The sequence below is a fragment of the Watersipora subatra genome, chromosome 2 (assembly GCF_963576615.1).
Source record: "Watersipora subatra chromosome 2, tzWatSuba1.1, whole genome shotgun sequence".
NCBI classification, from domain to species: Eukaryota; Metazoa; Bryozoa; class Gymnolaemata; order Cheilostomatida; family Watersiporidae; genus Watersipora; species Watersipora subatra.
In genome coordinates this window covers 70,891,745-70,909,653 of record NC_088709.1, presented here as the reverse complement: position 1 = coordinate 70,909,653, position 17,909 = coordinate 70,891,745, and the positions used below count along the sequence as shown (strand labels likewise).

At 40.4% G+C, this 17,909-nt stretch overlaps 2 protein-coding genes and 1 long non-coding RNA gene across 4 annotated transcripts in view; 2 read left to right on the top strand and 1 right to left on the bottom strand.

The window, feature by feature from the left end:
• Positions 1-13,657, top strand: part of LOC137387423 (junction-mediating and -regulatory protein-like) — a 49,793-nt gene extending 36,136 nt beyond the window's left edge. The window contains exon 14 of the mRNA XM_068073846.1: positions 12,680-13,657. Coding sequence (XP_067929947.1) covers positions 12,680-13,315 — 636 coding nt within the window. The 3' untranslated portion in view covers positions 13,316-13,657. The remainder of the gene's footprint in view (positions 1-12,679) is intronic.
• Positions 1,463-9,640, top strand: LOC137387426 (uncharacterized). The gene is made up of 3 exons (XR_010977906.1): positions 1,463-1,556; positions 1,648-1,723; positions 9,057-9,640. It is a non-coding gene; the product is annotated as an uncharacterized lncRNA (long non-coding RNA).
• A 107-nt stretch (positions 13,658-13,764) lies between the features above and the next one.
• Positions 13,765-17,844, bottom strand: LOC137387425 (ras-like GTP-binding protein Rho1). Of its 2 annotated transcripts, none has more exons than XM_068073847.1 (5): positions 17,731-17,844; positions 16,834-16,990; positions 16,448-16,597; positions 15,527-15,674; positions 13,765-14,290 (listed from the first exon to the last, which is right to left on the bottom strand). In XM_068073847.1, exons 2-5 carry the CDS (start codon positions 16,987-16,989, stop codon positions 14,166-14,168), a joined length of 579 nt encoding a protein of 192 aa, XP_067929948.1. In that variant the 5' UTR covers position 16,990; positions 17,731-17,844; the 3' UTR covers positions 13,765-14,165. The 2 variants fall into 2 exon arrangements, with proteins under 2 accessions (XP_067929948.1, XP_067929949.1); XM_068073848.1 differs by lacking the exon at positions 17,731-17,844 and adding an exon at positions 17,564-17,677.
• Between the last annotated feature and the right edge of the window lie 65 nt (positions 17,845-17,909).

Here is a 17,909-nt window from a genome sequence, read left to right as displayed (position 1 = left end):
AGAAATAATCGGCTTGCGGCCGAAGTAATAGGTCCTAATCTGGCTTACACAAGTCTAGAAAAACATCCGTTACTTTTAATATAAAAAGACCAACTTGTGCTAAGGCTCATCAGTCGTTTCCAGCGTGTTAACAAGACTGAAAGAGGAGCACACAGAGTTTGCATACACTCAAGTAAGTTGCTTTGTGTTGATACCAAGTTATTAAATCTTCAGATGGAAAGCACCAGAGGGAGATGTGTAAAATTTAAATTGAGTATTTAGCTGATTTTATAAAATATATATATTATGTTTTGGAAAGATAAATGTTAACTTCTTTTATACTGTGGGAGATCAGTGATATGTAATGTATTGATATTTTCACTATAACTGGACGAAATGACTCTGGAATTTTGATATGAATAAAGCCAGGGTTAATTGACAAACTGTTGAATCACATTCTTTTAGTTGTGAGTTGTACAAAGCCATTGTTAAAGTTTATAAGTTCACACAGCAGAACCGGGTTGCTCAGTTCAAAGTTCAAACATGTAGTGTGTTACACATAGACCTTGTAATAAGATTTATATGCTAGCAAGAGAATAATAACTTGGGAAAAAAATATATAGACAGTGAAATAGCTAACTAAAGATATATTAGAGACAAATTTGTAGCACAATAAATAACAATGGTATGCTAAGCATATTTTTCCTATTACAAATTTGAAGGTTCATTTTGAGACTGTGTACTTATAAGATTTTTTTAAAAATGATTTTAGTAAATTTCAGCTGATTCTCCCTTCTGATGTTTTCTTTTAATCTGTTGTTTATAACTGCGTAATTTACATTGTTGATTAAACCATGTTGGCTATGCGTATGGGATATAATGAAAGATAGTGAGCGCTACAAAGTGGATCATTATTTAGAATTAATTATGCCTAGATGGGGTAGCCGCTAATCACTTGGAATTTTAGTGCCATGGTTGATTGCCACTGGACCATGTGCACATGTAACTTATGACGTGTCTTTATAGTGTGTGATTTTACCTCTATGAATTGATAGACTGGTGATGTTAACAGTTAGACGTTATACCTGTGATATTCTCCCCTTTGCGCAAAACTTTATTGACAATCTGGCCCTTGCTGTCTAACTGGGTTGGTTTAGCAAACCACATAGCAATTAATTGCTGATAATTAGTGCACTGAATTTCTGAACAGTGAGCAAGTAGAATAGTATTATGGATACTGTAATAGTTGTTGAATAAGCTATAGCGAGTAATAAATTGATAAGTTTTGAATTGATGACTAAGCCTTAGGATTATGAGATAATTGAGTTTATTTATAGTTTCACAGTCTAAGCATAAGTTATGTAGATAATCCTAAGCATTTCGTAGATTAGCAAACCAAAGCCAACATGCTCCATGGTAGCACATTACTTTTCATATCCTTGTTATGGTTCAATGACCTGGATATGAGGCAAATCTAAAATAAATTACTTTACTGTAATTTTGTAGATTGCCAAAAGAATACCAGTCAATCAGTAAACTACATTCATACCCGGATTCACTTTCTTTAAGAAACCCGGGTGAGTGGTTTATACCTTGATTAGCTGAGAATTCTTAATGATAGTGACGCTTACCAGACAATGTAACAACACAAAGCCTATTTTATTTTAGGGAGCTGCTGCTATTTTAATTGACTGCTGACGCAGAAAATAATAACCCTGAACAGTCCCAAAGAGAAAAAGGAAAGGTAAAACAAGTAGTATTCACTACGCTTATATAAACATACACCTATATATTTCTGTTAACATAGATTGATTAGCAACTAACGAAAGGTAATAGTTGTATAAATAGTATTGTTACCTAACCACTAGTAGCATACATAATTTAGTAGTTTCTCGCTTTAATAATTGATATATAGTAATAGTTAAGTTGAATTGCCAAATTTGCATTTAAAATTCTGAAAATGTCTGAACTCGAACAAGCAAAGGCTGACAATGTAAAACTGGTGGAGGAACGCGAGCGGTTAGTTCGCGAGGTGGCTGACGCAAGCCAACACATTCAGATGTTAGAGCGTCGGGCTGCCGACAATTCAGAACTTGCAAGTTCTATGCTTGCAAGTACTTGGATGTCAGCAGGAGCAAATGCGCTGCCTCAATATGATCTGGAGAAAAGGGAATTTCCCTTCTCCCAGTTCAGAGTAGATTTTGAAATCTACTGTAGAGGAATGGGGTTAAGTGAAAATAGCCCTACACGGAAAATGCTGTTGCACCGAGCCTTAGTAGGGTTAGCTCTGCAACGGTACAAAGACACCCTACAAACTGGTAGTATTACCAGTTATCAGGCGATTATGGATGATTTGGAGCAGTACTTAACCGCCCTAGAGGGAGGTGTTAAATACTCATCCACCTCCTTCCATAAGAAACAGCAGGGTGACTCAGAAACAGTCACAGCCTACTATGCGGGTCTGATGAAACTAGCCAAAACGTCTTGGCCTGATCCTAACAACCCTGCTCCTGAGCAGGTTGTTTTGGAGCAATTCATCAGGGGGCTCCGGTTGCCTCTAAAACGTATTGTGCTTGCTAAGGAACCCTCTACACTGAAGGATGCGCTTGAGCACGCCTGCAAGGCCCAAGCTCAACGTGAATTCCTTCTTGAGGATGAGCCTTTGGTAACTGCCGCTGCCGTTGCCAATGACTCCTTAGCGCAGCAGGTGAATGTGTTAACTAAGCAAGTAAGCAACCTAGTTGCTTTCAATGCTGCACAACGCCCACCTCTGCACAATTACAGGCATACCCCTCCTCCTCCTCCTTCTAATGGCAAAAACTTTTGGCCCGAGCCACGTCACCATTTTCCAGCTCGGAGAAGTGGTGGGGGCCCGAAGCCAGGAACTGCCTATAATAGGAAAGGTGACCAGCGTTGTTGGAATTGCCAAGGCTGGGGGCATTTTGCTGCCACTTGCAGGAAACCACGAAAACCTGTGAGTGACCGCCAAAACCAGCTTGGTAGGGCAGTACCTAGACCTGCTAGAGGTGTTGTTAACACAGTAAGTGTTGACGATTCCCAAGTGACACAACATACATCTGCGCCCAGCACAGGTTCAGGTGTGAGCTTTGGAAATGGGCATATATTTTTGGCAACGATCTGTTTCATGAGTATGGTGAGCGTTTGCGCTGCTCAAAGGCCCATGTTGTGCCAAACCTCAGTCAAAGGCCAGTTATTTCGGTTACCCGAAATATATGATTGCCAACCTGACGTATCTTCTGCTCCTACAACTCCAGCTAGAGTTACGATTGAGCTTGCTCGACGTAACCTCTTACAGTATGAGACTAAGGGATGGTTGTGTAGAGGTGTGAAATCCTCGGCACGTCTTCTGCGATACTTCTTTGGAGATGAAACTCTGAAGGAGTTTTCAGAAAGTGCTATCCCGGTGTCCATTGACCTGTGTAGGGAAATGGTAAAAGGTGGTGTCAGCCCAGCTGGCCCACTTGTTACTTCTCCCACTGGAATGATGGAAACCAAAAACATGCTGAATTGGAGAGTGCCACGTGGTGGGTTACCCGAATGTTGCAAATGGTGGGAGTGGAAAGAAGACAACTACTTTGTTACGCCTGTTTCTGTGTATACCCATTTCGGTGCAAAACGGTTTCAATGCACTGGAGCTGATGTATCCGAATGTCCAGGGTATGCTCAAGGCAGTTGTCGGTTAGGGGATAAGGCTTTGGTCTGGGAAGTGAACCACAAAGTTGAATGTGAGTTTCTCCCTTATCAAAACTTGTCTGGCAATATGGCGCATAAGAGTTGGATGTCTGATAATGGACAGTTAGCTCTTACAACACATTTTGATCGTAATGTGTCCGACTGTGAAATAACATGGATTCTTTCTGATCAAGGAATTGCTTTTAGGCATATTGATCAAGCGAGAGCCAAACGGGAAAGTGCGTCTAACGGCGATGTCGGTTATGTAATGACCGATATGTTAGCCTCTGAACTTCAAGCTCTACATGATACTGTCGTGAAGGAAATGCATACTGTGTACAGGCATTCCTTACAGCAGGCATGTAGTTCACTGAAGCTCACATCAGAGTTAGTACGAGCTTTCACAATTGCCAGTCCAACTGTTGCTGTGCGACAGTTGCTAAACAGAACCGACATTGTTGCTGACTCTTCGCATGGCATTCTGGAGCTGTGGTCGTGTCTTGAGGTCCGGAATGTGACTTTCAAAACGATATCTTCTAAGGAGGTGTCAAAGGGAAGTTGCATCAGGGAAGTACCATTGGTGTTACATATGAATGGAGCACAGTATGATGGGTACCTAGACACGAATACATTGGTTGTTAAATATACTGGGACTACCATAGACTGTTCTGAACGTCCATGGGTGACATTCCAGTTGTTTAAACGAATGTATACATACCACAGACCTACGTTTACTGTCAAGAGAATATCAAAGAAAATGGGTATATCACTACCATTTTCTCACCTAACACTAAAAGACGATTTTAGTGAATTGGTGAAACCAAAAGTGTTTAGCCCAGTCATAATGTATACTTGGCAGGAGCTACAGCCAGTAGCTGATCTGAATGCCTTGTTACATAACACTCTTGTTGAGAATGAGATAATTGGGAGTCTGAAGGCTGTTACTCACCCAGCCAATTTTTCCTCTAGTGGTGACCAATTTGGAATAGCCGAGAAAATTGTTCAAAAGGGACTAACTAATATCTTCACTTTTCTTACTGAACCTATACACCTTTGGATAGTTGTTAGTTGTTTAGCCTTAAATTCTTATTTTGTGGTAATGATTTGTAAGAGGTTTACATTGTTTAATAAAATAGCAAATGGAGCTCGAAAGTTGCGAGCTAAAAACCGAAATCAAAAAGTGGTTAATGTAATAATACCTGACGCTACTGATCCAGAGATAGAAAGCTTTGTCAGTAGCGAACCAATTGAGACCATAGTTAGGAGGGTGTGCGAAGGCAATACAGTTGACAGTCGAGAGAGTGAAATGGTTAACCATTTGATATCAATGAAAAGGGTTCTGACTATTGGTGTGAAAATCAAAGGCAGGACTTTTTCATTCCTTCTAGATAGTGGCGCATCGGTATCGTTAGTGACCAGCAGACTAATAGAGCAACTCAAGTTGAAACCTGTTGAGCGGAAACGTGACAGTGATGCTGATGTTGTATCGGTTACTGGCCACAAACTTCCATTGGACTGTGTGGTTGAGTTGAATGTCGGGATAGGAACCAAGAGTCGAACTCATGAGTTTCCTGTTCTGAGGAACTGTCGTCTAGAAGTAGATGGCGTCCTTGGACTAGACATTCTTGCAACTCTTCCTCCATTTTCAGTTGATGTAAAGGCTAAGAAAGTGTTTATTGGTAACGAACAGCTTCCAGTATCGGGTGCAGATGATCTTCGAGTGTCTGCATGCGCAGTAGATACCATAAAGATTGCACCACGAACTGCTGTAGTCGTGCCATGTAGACTCTCCTTACCAATTAAACAGGGCACAGAGTTGTTGTTTGAACAGGTCTCACAGCCTGCAGGTGAGCTTTTAAGCCCACACACGTTAGTCTGTGCGGATACTACCATCCCAGTGCGTGTTGCTAATGTAAGTCAACACCCGGTCACTGTCTATGCCAATTCTAAAGTTGGAATCGTCTCTTTAGCTGCCGAAGTACAACAACACAATGTCCAGGAGACTAAAGGTTCTGATATGTACTCCCGTAAAGTGTTACAAAACCTCAACTTAGAGGATAGTAACATTACGTGGGAGGAAGAGAGCCAACTCCAGGGCTTGTTGTCTAAGTACTCGGTACTGTTTGCCATAGAAGATAGTGATCTTCCTGGTACTACAGCATGTGAGCATGAAATAAAACTTACTGATGGGCGACCGATCAAACAGAAACCTTACAGGGTTCCCCAAAGTAAGAGAAAGGAAGTGGAAGACAAACTCGAAGATTTACTTCGAGCTGGTGTCATATCACCTTCCAGTTCTCCTTGGGCTTCTCCTGTTGTTTTGGTTTCTAAGCCTGATGGTTCTGTGAGAATTTGTATTGACTACAGGAAGCTCAATGCTGTCACTGTTCCTGATGCCTACCCTTTGCCACGAATTGATGAGGCCATGGAATTTTTGTCAGGGGCACAGTATTTAACCACCCTAGACCTATTCTCTGGGTTTCATCAAGTTCCTGTGGCCGAAGACTCAAGAAAGTACACCGCTTTCATAACCAGTAAAGGACTGTTCGAGTGGAATCGACTTCCTTTTGGGTTACGAAATAGTCCTGCAACATTTCAGCGACTTATGTCGTTTGTATTAAGCGGACTTTTGTTTAGTTCAGCCATAGTATACTTGGATGATGTTTTGATTGCGAGTAAAACCTTCGACGAGCATGTCAAACACTTGGAAGAGGTGTTTCAACGCCTTCTTCAGTTTGGCCTCAGGTTGAAGATGAAAAAATGTCACTGGGTCAGGAGATCCTTGCCATTTTTGGGGTTTGTGATATCTCCTGATGGAGCTCATCCAGACCCAGGAAACATCAACAAGTTGGCTAACTATACTCCTCCTAAAAATGTGTCACAGGTACGAACTTTTCTAGGATTTTGTAATTTTTATCGCCGGTTTGTGGCTAACTATGCAGACATAGTGAGGCCATTGACTAGCTTGACAAAGAAACGTAATAACTTTGTTTGGACGAAGGAGTGCGAATTAGCATTCAAGACACTGATTGAAAAGCTCACCCGAGCACCCATACTTCGGTATCCACAGTTTGATAAGGTATTCCTTGTATCTGTGGATGCTAGCAAGTACGCTTGTGGTGGAATCCTGAGCCAAATGTATGGCGATAGGGAACATCCCATTGCATATTTCTCTCGAACGTTCCAGAAACACGAGGTGAGATATGAGACAGTGGAGAAAGAACTATATGCAATAGTTCTGGCACTGAAACACTGGCGTCATTACCTTTATGGTCACCCAGTGTATGTGTACAGTGATCAACAGAGTATAAGTTGGGGCATAAAACAGGTCAATAATGCAAGACTTATGAAATGGGTCTCGCAACTGGCAGAGTTTGATGTAAAACTCTTCTACCGCCCAGGGTCGAAAAATCGCCCAGCGGATTTCTTCAGTCGCATGAATTACACTTCTGTCGACTTGGAGGATGAAAAGCCAGTACTGGCAACTAGATCTGTGTTGTCCGCCTTGTACTCAATAGCACGAGAGCCTCAGCAAGACTTCTTCAGAGTCGAGCAACGTAAAGATCCAGTCCTTCGCTATGTGATTGAAAGGAAGTTAAATTCACTTCCTCTTTCACATGTGCCGGAAGATTTGAGATCTGAGGTCAAAAGGTCTGAGACTAAGTGCGACTACTCTCGTAGCGACGGGTGTCTTCGTAACTTTAGCGAGTCCCGGGGACGCCTAGTGGTACCCAAACATTTGATCGCGAAGATATTAGAGGAGTGTCATGATGCTGTCTACGGAGGACATTTTAAAGTAGATAAGACACTTGGCAAGGTGCTCGAGAGATTTTACTGGCCGACGGTCAGACAAGACGTGGAAAACTGGGTTAAATCTTGCCAAGGTTGTCTTACAAGAGCACACATGACACATCCTATAAAGGAGCCGATGCAGCCCATTATGGCAGCCGCTCCATGGATTGCTGTGGTAATGGATATTTTAGGACCACTTCCTGTTTCCAATAGGGGAAATAAGTATATATTGGTCATTATGGATAGGTTCACGAAATATCCAGAGTGCGCACCACTGAGGTCGATTTCTGCCAAGGTTGTGGCAAAAAGCTTTGTGCAGCTTATAGTCTGTAGACATGGTGTACCAGCTAAATTACAGACAGACCGTGGTACGCAGTTCACATCACAGTTGTTCAGCGAGGTTTCGAAGCTGTTGGGAATGAGACAGGCGTTCAGTTGTGCTTACCACCCAGAAAGTCAGGGTTTGGTGGAAAAGTTCAACGGGACACTGTTGCAGCTTCTCAAAGCTTACGTTGATAGGGAACAGAAAGACTGGTGTTCATATTTGGACCTAGTACTTCTAGCCTATCGCACCAGCAAGCATGCTTCAACTGGACATACTCCATTTGAGATGGAGCACGGACGGACATGCCGTCTACCAGTTCACTTGCTGTGTCCTTCAACCGATGAGCCCTGTTTTGAGTCTTCAGATGAATTCATGGAGACTTTAAGACAGAAGCTCAGAGGCTGCTGGAGGGTAGCTCACGACAATAATGAAGTGGCTAGTGCAGCACAAAAGAAACAGCACGACAAACGAGTGCGCTTTGTTGATGTACACCCAGGAGATAAGGTTTATGTGAAGCGACCTAGCCCAAAAGCTGGTCTCTCACCTAAACTTCAGCCTCTGTACAAGGGACCTTACGAGGTTCTTGTCAGACAAGGGGTGGACGTGCTGGTACAGCATGGGAGGACTCAAAGGCCTGACTGGGTCCACCTAAATGACTGCAAGCTTGCTGAGGAAAGGTTGCAGCATTGGCCAGAGGCTGTTGCACACGACTCAGTACCGCCAGTACCGAGCGACGCAACCGAGCCCGCGCCAATAAAGAGTCCAAACGAGTCGTTAGGTGCTGAGATCGGAGGCAATCCATCCGCATCTAACGCTACCCAGGATCTGTCAGATGCAGACTCTGATAACATTGTTTGGGATGATGAAGGGGGTAAGGCTGATGAATCTGCCGATGCAGACGAACAGCCAAGGTACGGGTTAAGGCCTCGTACCGGCCCGAAACCGTTATATAACGTAAACAAATGGTTTTAAGGACCCGCTGACAGTTTGTGTTGCTGGTACTGGATCGTATCTCGATCCTGTATCAAAAACAATATATATATGTATACTCATACATCAATAAGGTGGTATGCATTGTGTGGCTATGTTGCAATAGATACATGTTGAACTTCTAGTTCACTTGATATGTCTTGCAATGTGCAGAGCAATAGTGTAAACCTTGTGTGTATTATATGTACCTTTGAACTAGGTTACAAATGAACGTAGTTGACTAACTGCACAAGTGCGGTTAGATTGATTACATTTGTGGATGTCTTCCTTGCTTTAGATGGCAAATACAGAGGACCTGCCTATTAAGGTTGAGGTAATGGAGGAAACAGTGGATGAAGTCCAATCAGAGGAAAAGAGAGAAGATAAAAAGAAAGAAAAAACAAAGAAGAAAAGCCACGGAAAAAGAAAACAAAGCAAGGAATGCTGCACGGCGGCAGCGAAGCTCGCCAGGTTGCAAAAGAAACTAAAGAATAGGAGGGCGGCCGTGCAGTCGGCTAGAGACAGGTCTGCACACATGACCGCCCTTCTGGACAGACTGCTAGCTGATATATTGGCTGCATGATTGGTTAAAGAATATTGCTTAACAAGTGGATACCTTTAATAAAAGCAATTTTGAACTTTAATACAACTTAAACATAAATATTATATAAATTTATTCTCTCTGCCTTCATACTTCGTATACATGTATCTATATCTGTCATTCTGCCATCTAGCTTAAGCATCGGGCACGATGCTTCAAAAATGAGGAAGATATAAGCTCTATGGGTCTTTAGGTCACTGATAGGCATACTGACAGTGATCTACAGAGCTCATAGAGACAGAGGTATCTACCAATATATGATCATCATTGTTAGGGTAACTAACAATGCATGAGACCCATATACATAACTTGGTACAATATTGAAATGCACTCACTAAACAGTATGAAAAATGAGGTTCATGCTATTTAGACACATAGATATTGTGTCTATGTGACCAAGGGGCAAGCTCTTCTTGTGGTCAGAAAAGTAGATTGCTAAACGGTCTTGGTCGGTCATTTGACCGCCTAAGCTGCTTTAGAAATCGCTAAAAACGGAGTTGCGCAGGATTTTTGCGGATCAGAGCTGATTAAATTTGCTGCATAAATCCGGGTTTGGAGGCAACTTGTGTCCGATCAGAACTGGTACCTACGTCAGAAATAATCGGCTTGCGGCCGAAGTAATAGGTCCTAATCTGGCTTACACAAGTCTAGAAAAACATCCGTTACTTTTAATATAAAAAGACCAACTTGTGCTAAGGCTCATCAGTCGTTTCCAGCGTGTTAACAAGACTGAAAGAGGAGCACACAGAGTTTGCATACACTCAAGTAAGTTGCTTTGTGTTGATACCAAGTTATTAAATCTTCAGATGGAAAGCACCAGAGGGAGATGTGTAAAATTTAAATTGAGTATTTAGCTGATTTTATAAAATATATATATTATGTTTTGGAAAGATAAATGTTAACTTCTTTTATACTGTGGGAGATCAGTGATATGTAATGTATTGATATTTTCACTATAACTGGACGAAATGACTCTGGAATTTTGATATGAATAAAGCCAGGGTTAATTGACAAACTGTTGAATCACATTCTTTTAGTTGTGAGTTGTACAAAGCCATTGTTAAAGTTTATAAGTTCACACAGCAGAACCGGGTTGCTCAGTTCAAAGTTCAAACATGTAGTGTGTTACACATAGACCTTGTAATAAGATTTATATGCTAGCAAGAGAATAATAACTTGGGAAAAAAATATATAGACAGTGAAATAGCTAACTAAAGATATATTAGAGACAAATTTGTAGCACAATAAATAACAATGGTATGCTAAGCATATTTTTCCTATTACAAATTTATGTGGCAACCAGATTTATGTGACTGCACGCCCTTGACATGCAGTCAAAGTTACAGCACAATTTTACCTGACAATTCACCAACAAAAGCCTGTATTCTCTAATTTTATAGCCTCAGTCCTTGCAGTCTGCTAACGAATCATGAAATATTGATTAACACGCCTTCCATTACCTGTATTTGCTAAGTTACGGTATCCAGATAAAACCTATATTTAGATAAAACTCTCCACCTTCCTGTAGCTTTTGTATTGACATCGATGCGTTATAGCTCATCATTAAAGCAAATCAAATATCAATAAAATATCAATAAAAACAATCATTTCATGAATGGTTGATGTTTTCCCACTTATGAATATGTGAAATCTCTGTTCCTTAAAGGTTTACTTGCAACAAAATTCACCTTACAATTATTTGGTATCAAAAGATTCACCATGTCTTACTCTGCTGTGTTGTAGGTGCAAAAGATGTGGAAATGTGATTACAAGCTCTTAAAAGCTCAAAAACGAACAGTTAATCGCCGCCATCACAAAACCGCCGTAGATTAAAATCTCTTTCAAAAACAGCTCAAATGGGACGTAGATGAACGAGATGGCTCCTGTTTACACTTTTATGCAACCTCATTCGTCGAAATATTTTTGCAAATATACTTCACGCATTCAATAAAACCATGTCTATTGTTCTTACGCGTCTGTTTCATCGTCATTGTAATGCTGTCACTTTCAGCACTGATATCTTAAAACCTACCGTGAAAGTTCATTTAATTTTTTAACTTTAGCTTGAAGGAGTACATATCATTGTCCGATAAACATGACGAGCCTGTTGGTCACCTGTGATAATCGAAAAATGCTGCAGAAATTATTCGCCCTGTTTGGCAGGAAGTATGGGTCACATGATCAGATTATGACTAGACGATTAGACCAAGCCGATTAGACCACGCCGAAACAAAACTGTAAAGTAGCGAGCATCTATATTTGATACGGGGTCTTCGGTAAAACCCGAAGTGTTTGTCATAAACTAGTGCTACAAGAACTTTTATATTGAGCCTTTTATTGGCCTTTAATTTCACGTGAGAACATCACGTGTCAAAACAATAACCAAATGGATTAACTACGTCAGAGAAATAAACTGATTCCGATCTACGGCAGTTTCGTGATGGCGGCGATTAACTGTTCGTTTTTTAGCTTTTAAGAGCTTGTAATCACATTTCCACTTATTTTGCACCTATAACAGCAGAGTAAGACATGGTGAATCTTTTAATACCAAATAACAGTAATGCGAATTTTGTTGCAAATAAACCTTTAATAAAGTTGCATATAAAAATCTCACCAAAATTTGTAATTGCTGCTCATCGTGTAACACTTGTATGACTTGTATGTATTTATTAGCTGACAAGAGAATGTACCTTCGTATAAAAGTAAGAAATGAATACATACACACTCAGGCCACCCTTACTTGCATAAACTGAAGTCATCAAATGCGTTAAAAACTTGCCTTACAGTAGACAAGGGCCTGTTTTGCTAGCCAATCTTGGCTACGGCCTCTAGCTTTTGGAGTTCTGTTGGAGTACCAAGTTATGACTTAGGGTAGTCTCTATTGACGCTAGTTTGACATGCTGCAGGAAATAACTAACCACGTAAACAGCATTACTAGAGGAAGCTAGTAGGTTCACTGTAATGCCATTACGCTGCTGCCTCTGCTCTGTAGTCTGCCCTAAGGGCATTGCTTCTACAACTGATTCGGACAGGCAGAAAGGTTGCCATATCAGGTTTTGCTTCCTAATGTATACTGTGCCCAGTGCCTGTGCAAATTTCTGGCAGACATGTATTAGAACCAATTTGTTCGTGATGGTCTTCTAGATATCTAGTAGCTCAAAGATTTAACCCAAAAAGCTCAGCTTAAAAAAGTAACCTTTTTGTGTATACCGATATTTGTGATTTTATAATTGAAAACTGCTCTCTGTTGAAAACCGATTAGAATTCCAACACTGTTTCAAATCGAATTATATGTGAATATTTTGCTCTCATCTTTTTAGCAAGCGAACAGACAGTCTGTCCTGGTGGACTGCGATGAGCTAAACTCTTCCGATACACTAGAACCTGGTGAACCAGTAACACCAAAGCGGGATGGTGTAGTGCCTTTAGATCTGGCTCATTCACCTTTACAATGCCCTTCTTTGGCAGCACCTACGCCTGCCGTCGGATTACCAGCACCTTCACCTGCTGTCGGGTTACCAACACCTTCACCTGCTGCCGGATTACCAGCACCTTCACCTGCTGTCAGATTACCAGCACCTGCCGGTCCTCCTCCCCCTGTACCGCCACCACCTGTTCCGCCTCCACCACCTCCACCCCCAAACTTTGTACCACCTCCACCCCCACCTGGCCCACTGCCCACACCTACACTAGGAAGCATGCTGTCAGCCAACGCTCTCAAGTCTGTCAACTTGAAGGCCAGATCGATTGATACCAAAGAGCCTCGTAAAGGAAACATTAATGCCATGACAGACATGCTATCTAGAATCAAACAAGGGGTGGTCCTCAAACCAGTTGAAACGCCAAAAGTTGGTGTGAAAGACAAAGCCACAGAGTTTCACTTAGCCCTTCAGGCTCGGTTTGCCAAAATGAATTCAATTGTTGACCAATCGGAATCTGAGGATGAAGATTGGTAAGGATCAACTACCGGAACAGTAGTTGAAGATCATAACTTGTGAAGATGAAGGCCAATTGTAAATGCCTAATCAGCCAATCATACAGTTGCTTGGTGAATTGGAGTTTAGTTTTTTTACCCCGCTATGGTAGGCAGAATATTCAAAACCATTGCGGCATTTTATTTGTGAAATATTCACATATGCCATTAATTTGATTTTATTGAGATGCTGGCACACGCTTTTATTATTTGGCTTTGTCTTCTTACCTCAAATGTTATAACTTTACATTATTGGCAGAAATTAAGATTTTCTCGCCTCAAAAGTTATATATCTATACATTATTGGCAGAAATTGAGGCTTTTTCGTAATGTATGACATATTTATTGACTGCTGTCTTTCCCACTGAACTTACCATTATGGTAATATATGTATAATTATACTGCAACTGATAATATTTCTGGTAAACCACGGCAATGGAAGGCTAATTGTATTACATGTTATAGATAAAGGTGGAGTCTTAAAACATGCAGTTTGGACAGACATCTTGTAAGATGAGCTTGTATAACCAGGAGGTGCCAATCACTAAATCAGGCATTTGGAATCATTCGTATTGAGAACTGTTTTGTGCTACAACCTCCGCAATGCAGCTCTTGGTTATCAAGATTAGAACAATAAATATGAAGCGGTATAATTGATATGAACTGCTGCAATATACACCAAACTGACTATCATCAAACGAAAACACTACAAAGAATATTATTACAAGTAAAGATGAAATACTCAGGAGGCACGCGTGTGCCCGGCCTATGACGTGTATACAGTTTAAAGACCACAGGATGTCCCTCGAATAAAATGTCCTTAGTTCATCCCTTTAGAGTAGCACACAGCGAGTTCTCTTTTTCTTCTTCACTTGGAGAGCTGCCCTGGTGGCTGTCTCGAATACCTCCCGCACACCATCCTTGGTTTTGGCAGAGCATTCCAAATAGCTAAAGGCATCTGCAACGAGTAGAATAATAAACTGCATAGAGTACTTTCAGCAAATGCACAGTTGTATGTTAACAGATTCACTAGCCGAGCAGAACAACAAGAGAAACAGGATGAAATCTATGCATGATGTCACACCGCTGGGCAGAAAACATTATTTGGAAATGTCAGACATGACTAAATACATGCCTTGGCCGTCACTGCGTAGTTGTTGATTATCAACAGGCAGAGCAATCGGCCTCTTATAAAAATAGATGATAAAAACTGATACAAATGACTGACATTGTATGATTCACGTGAAGTAAATTACAAGATACATTTGAGGAAGAAGGCTGATTGTATAAGGACATCTAGATTAAATTCTGCTAATGTCTTAACAAATTCTCATCCTGTGAGATAACATATCCAAATCCACAACAATTTTTTCTCATACAAAACTATGGTACAAGGCACCCATAATACCAAGCACAGCTATAGTTGAAATAATGTAAAGAGCTGAACTTCTCAATAAACAACAGTGACTAAGATGACCATCAGAGGAGCACGCCAACACGAATGACTCACGCATTGTTCAGATACGCTAAACATTAGCACGCCCAAGATTACGAACAGCCCAAGATTACGAGCACTGACGATATGAGAGGATAGAGGCCATGCACAAAAAGATCTAGTTACTAGCCTACAATCCTCTATTGTGCCAGACACGAAATTAATACTGCACGCTTCTTTGCAAAATGATAGGATGAGAGTGGCTTCAAGTGAATCAAACAAGGAATTGATTTTGCATTTAAGGAGAAAGAAAGAAGAGGCATTACGCAGTTCCAGAACTCGTCGAAAGCTACTACCAAAAGTAAATAACCATTTGTCATATAGCCTATGAGGATTGCCAGATTGGCCGAGAGTCTGCTGACTTAAGGAGGCCCAACCTTATTGCGCATGATCCAACAGTGGGAGACCTTAGTACTGGTGAGTACTAGTAGGTAGTTCTTAACCAATCTGAGCAGAGCATAATTGGTAATTTAAAACAACCATAAGCAAAGCAGGCTTATTCAGTCATCACTGACTGGTTGAAATGTGGTGGAATGTACAGAGCAAACAGACGAACACAATAAGCCGAATGCAGTGAAATAGCAAAAATGTAGTTCCTGTAGGAAAATGTGTCATGAGTCATGACTTAACCTACGGAATCTAAAAACTCGGCTTAAATAAAGTGCAACTGACTCGATAAATCGGATAGGTATATCTTACTGATATTTTCAGACATGGCTCTGCCTTGTTCAGGTTTGACTGGCTCCTGTTTCATCTTCTGCAGCTCTCGAATAGTGTTGGAATCATTTCTAAGGTCTTTTTTGTTGCCAACAAGGATGATGGGAACGTTAGGACAGAAGTGTCGCACCTACAATGGTAAACATGACGTTAAAACACAGTCTGCGTAAGTGCAAATACACCATCGACATCATGATAAATTTTATGATATTGTTTGGTACGTACAAATACCAAAACAAGTCACTGACCCTTGGACAAACTATAACATGTCATAGCGAGAAGCTGACCAAAAATTACTCAAGATAAGGAGTTCAGAAAAATAACAAATGAGTTGAAAGAAAATGGACTCAACTCCAATATCACCAAGTCGATTTAATTTTTAGTTTTGCGGCATCATAGCACCATATGTGACAAGCACCAATGAATTGACAAGGTTACATTGTCTGGAAATCGTGACTTTATACTGTATATCGACCTGCTAATGTTACGGTTATCTGTATCTTAAGAAACTTAGCAGTAGCGACAGTTAAAAAAATTATTCATGATGGTTGGCTGTGTCTTCAATATATAGCTTGCAAAAACAAAAGCCTTTTTCTAAAATAGTTGTGACACGTACTAAAACTTCTTGATGACATTTAGAAGAGCGTTAATTGCAATAAAACGCTTGTATAACATAGTCACAGCCAAACCTTTGACTCGGATATTGGATGCCAAAGCACATACAAACTCGCATAGTTTAAGCAGGAAGATATTCATAGTTCACTATAGAAAATTTAAGGATAGCCATCTGTTCATCATCAATGTAATAACAGAATTTCCATCGAGCTACAAGCTCAGCTGCCAGTTTTAACCTCATAACGCATGATAACACACAAGTAAATATATAAAAATGCTGTACACAACCTCAGGGGTCCATTTTTCTGGTATATTCTCTAAGGAATCAGGAGAGTCTACGGAAAAGCACATCAATATAACATCAGTGTCTGGATATGATAGCGGGCGAAGCCTATCATAATCTTCCTGTCCAGCTGTATCCCAAAGAGCCAATTCCACCTACATAAAAGAATTTTTCAATGTGTGATCTGTGCATAGATGAATACAAACAGAGTTAATTGATATTTGAAACAATATAGCAGTATATTATAACAATAAAATCTTATGCCATTTCTAAAACTGAGCCAAAGAATAACTGGAAGCATCCTATAACAAAAACGGTGGATGCAACTAATATTTAAAATATGTGCAAAACAGATACAGGTTAATCATTAGCAACGTATAATGAAACTCACCTGTTTACCATCTACTTCAATATCGGCAACATAGTTTTCAAACACGGTGGGTACATAGACTTCGGGAAACTGATCTTTGGAAAAGACTATGAGCAAACACGTTTTACCACAGGCTCCATCTCCGACAATCACCAACTTCTTCCTTATTGCAGCCATTCTATAACGACACTCAAATAGTGAAGCAAAAACTTGTGTAAAAACCCTAAATTGTATGTGTAACAGAAAACTTGCGAGAACAATCAAGGATGTACAGCGTTTCCATCTAACACAACAAAGCGCAATTTACGAATTTTTTAGATGAGCATACGCAAACCACACGTATTAATGGCTAGTTGTGAAATTCAAAACTATTATGCATGAAAATCCAAGTTTTTTATTAATAATAGTTTTCGAAGCGCGATCAACGTCGCGACTTGAATCCAGAAGATAAGCTTGCATTTTTCTAAGATGCAACAAAAAAAAACAATCTACTAAGAGAGCATTGTGCATAAGTAAATTCCGCTAAAAAGAAAATTAAAAAACAACAGAACAAATGTGAATTTACTTCAAAACTTCCAAGTATCTGTTAACTTAATCGAACATCGGCATTTAATAACAACGCTACTTCCGCAAAATGGCTTGAAGCTTCATGTATGATGTCCAATTACAGCCGAAATACGCAATAAACAAACTTTCTGTTACAACAAACAAATGATATTAAATATTACATAAAATCTTATGAAAACACTACCTTGGCAAACTTTACAATTGAACGCGGTTTTTCAAATTTAGGTCACTCTCAATTGTTGTCTTCTTTCCTTACACTAAACGTAATATTACGCTTATTGTTGTCACGTGCTAAATATCTTTAATACAGTGCAATAGCTAAAGCAACTTCTAAATTGAGGTACAGCGCACCTTGTTATAGGCAGAGCGTTGAACTATTTTTAGCTACAGTATCCTCTTGAAACAGTGAAAGAAACTCGCTCACGGAAGGAAGCCGCACTAAACTGCAGGATTGTGGGTAATCATGTGACGTCACTTCAATACACCACTCCGGTCGAGCTCCTATTCGTCATCATGGGCGTGTCTGTTAT

Bases quoted from the DNA above. Each gene is read 5' to 3' on its own strand.
- LOC137387425 (XM_068073847.1), bottom strand. From the start codon at position 16,989: ATGGCTGCAATAAGGAAGAAGTTGGTGATTGTCGGAGATGGAGCCTGT. The intron at 16,598-16,833 runs GTGAGTTTCATT...TCTTTTATGTAG, and splicing joins TTGAAGTAGATGGTAAACAG to GTGGAATTGGCTCTTTGGGA. The intron at 15,675-16,447 runs GTTGTGTACAGC...TTACCATTGTAG, and splicing joins CAGAAAAATGGACCCCTGAG to GTGCGACACTTCTGTCCTAA.